General features: G+C 35.7%; 1 protein-coding gene across 1 annotated transcript in view; it reads left to right on the top strand.

Moving 5' to 3' along the window:
• Positions 1-1,006, top strand: part of LOC107583384 (glutamate receptor ionotropic, delta-1-like) — a 279,097-nt gene that overhangs the window by 267,764 nt on the left and 10,327 nt on the right. Inside the window, exon 13 of the mRNA XM_016269581.1 lies at positions 516-711. Coding sequence (XP_016125067.1) covers positions 516-711 — 196 coding nt within the window. The remainder of the gene's footprint in view (positions 1-515; positions 712-1,006) is intronic.

The following is a 1,006-nucleotide window of genomic DNA, read 5'->3' as shown; positions in this document are numbered from 1 at the left end:
TACAGTCATGCTAATAAAGCTTTGCTCACTCTAATTCTAAGAGAGCAATTCAAAAATAGAGTGAAATAATATTATCTATGTGTGTACACTGTTACATGTTATTCATTTGGCTGAAAAGCACTATATGATATGTCTAAATGGTTGGTTCCAGTGAGAGTATGATTTTAATTGTCTGATGCTTTTTTCACACTGTTTAGGTAGGTTGAGAAATGTACCATTCACAGCTTTTTTTGTTGTTGTTGTTTGAGGCATATCTAGACCTCCAGATTGTTTAAAAACTAAAATAATAAATCAAATCATCCAGCACATGCCAGTGAACACAGTGTTCAGCAATTTAGCAAACACATTCTGAATATCAATAAGACATCAATCATTCTTCACATACAGTATGTTAATTAGCTAAATTTCCATTCTTCCACACTCTGTTGTCATGTCTGTTTTAATTTTAGTATAATGTGCACGTTAAATAATATATGTCCCTTGTATATCTTTTATTACTTTTCTTCTGAATCCAGAACATTTCAAGACCTTTCCAAGCAGACAGAGCTGAGCTACGGAACGGTGAGAGACTCTGCTGTGTTCGAGTATTTCAGGGTGAAGGGCACGAACCCCTTGGAGCAAGACAGCACTTTCGCCGAGCTGTGGAGAACTATCAATAAAAATCAGGGACAGGACAACTCTGTGACCTCTCCTGCTGAAGGCATCCGCAAGGTATCAGACACAGTCCTGTTACTTACAGATGAGGTGGGGAGTGGGGATCAAGAGTCCACATATGTAGCGTAATCAAAGGGTTTTCAAACTTTATGATGCTAAGGACCTTTAAATATCATTGCGTCTGTTTATTTTTTATATATACAGACCCAATATAAATACATTTATAATGTTGCAAAAAAATTATATTTCAAATACATTGTTCTTTGATCATTTGATCAAAGATTTGATAATTTGAAGACTAGAGTAGTGGCTGCTGAAAATTCAGCTTTGCCATCACAGGAATAAACTGCAT

Source organism: Sinocyclocheilus grahami, unplaced genomic scaffold (assembly GCF_001515645.1).
Source record: "Sinocyclocheilus grahami isolate Dianchi unplaced genomic scaffold, SAMN03320097.WGS_v1.1 scaffold4.1, whole genome shotgun sequence".
NCBI classification, from domain to species: Eukaryota; Metazoa; Chordata; class Actinopteri; order Cypriniformes; family Cyprinidae; genus Sinocyclocheilus; species Sinocyclocheilus grahami.
The sequence above is the reverse complement of the archived record's forward strand: the minus strand, read 5'-3'. Positions and strand labels throughout refer to the sequence as shown.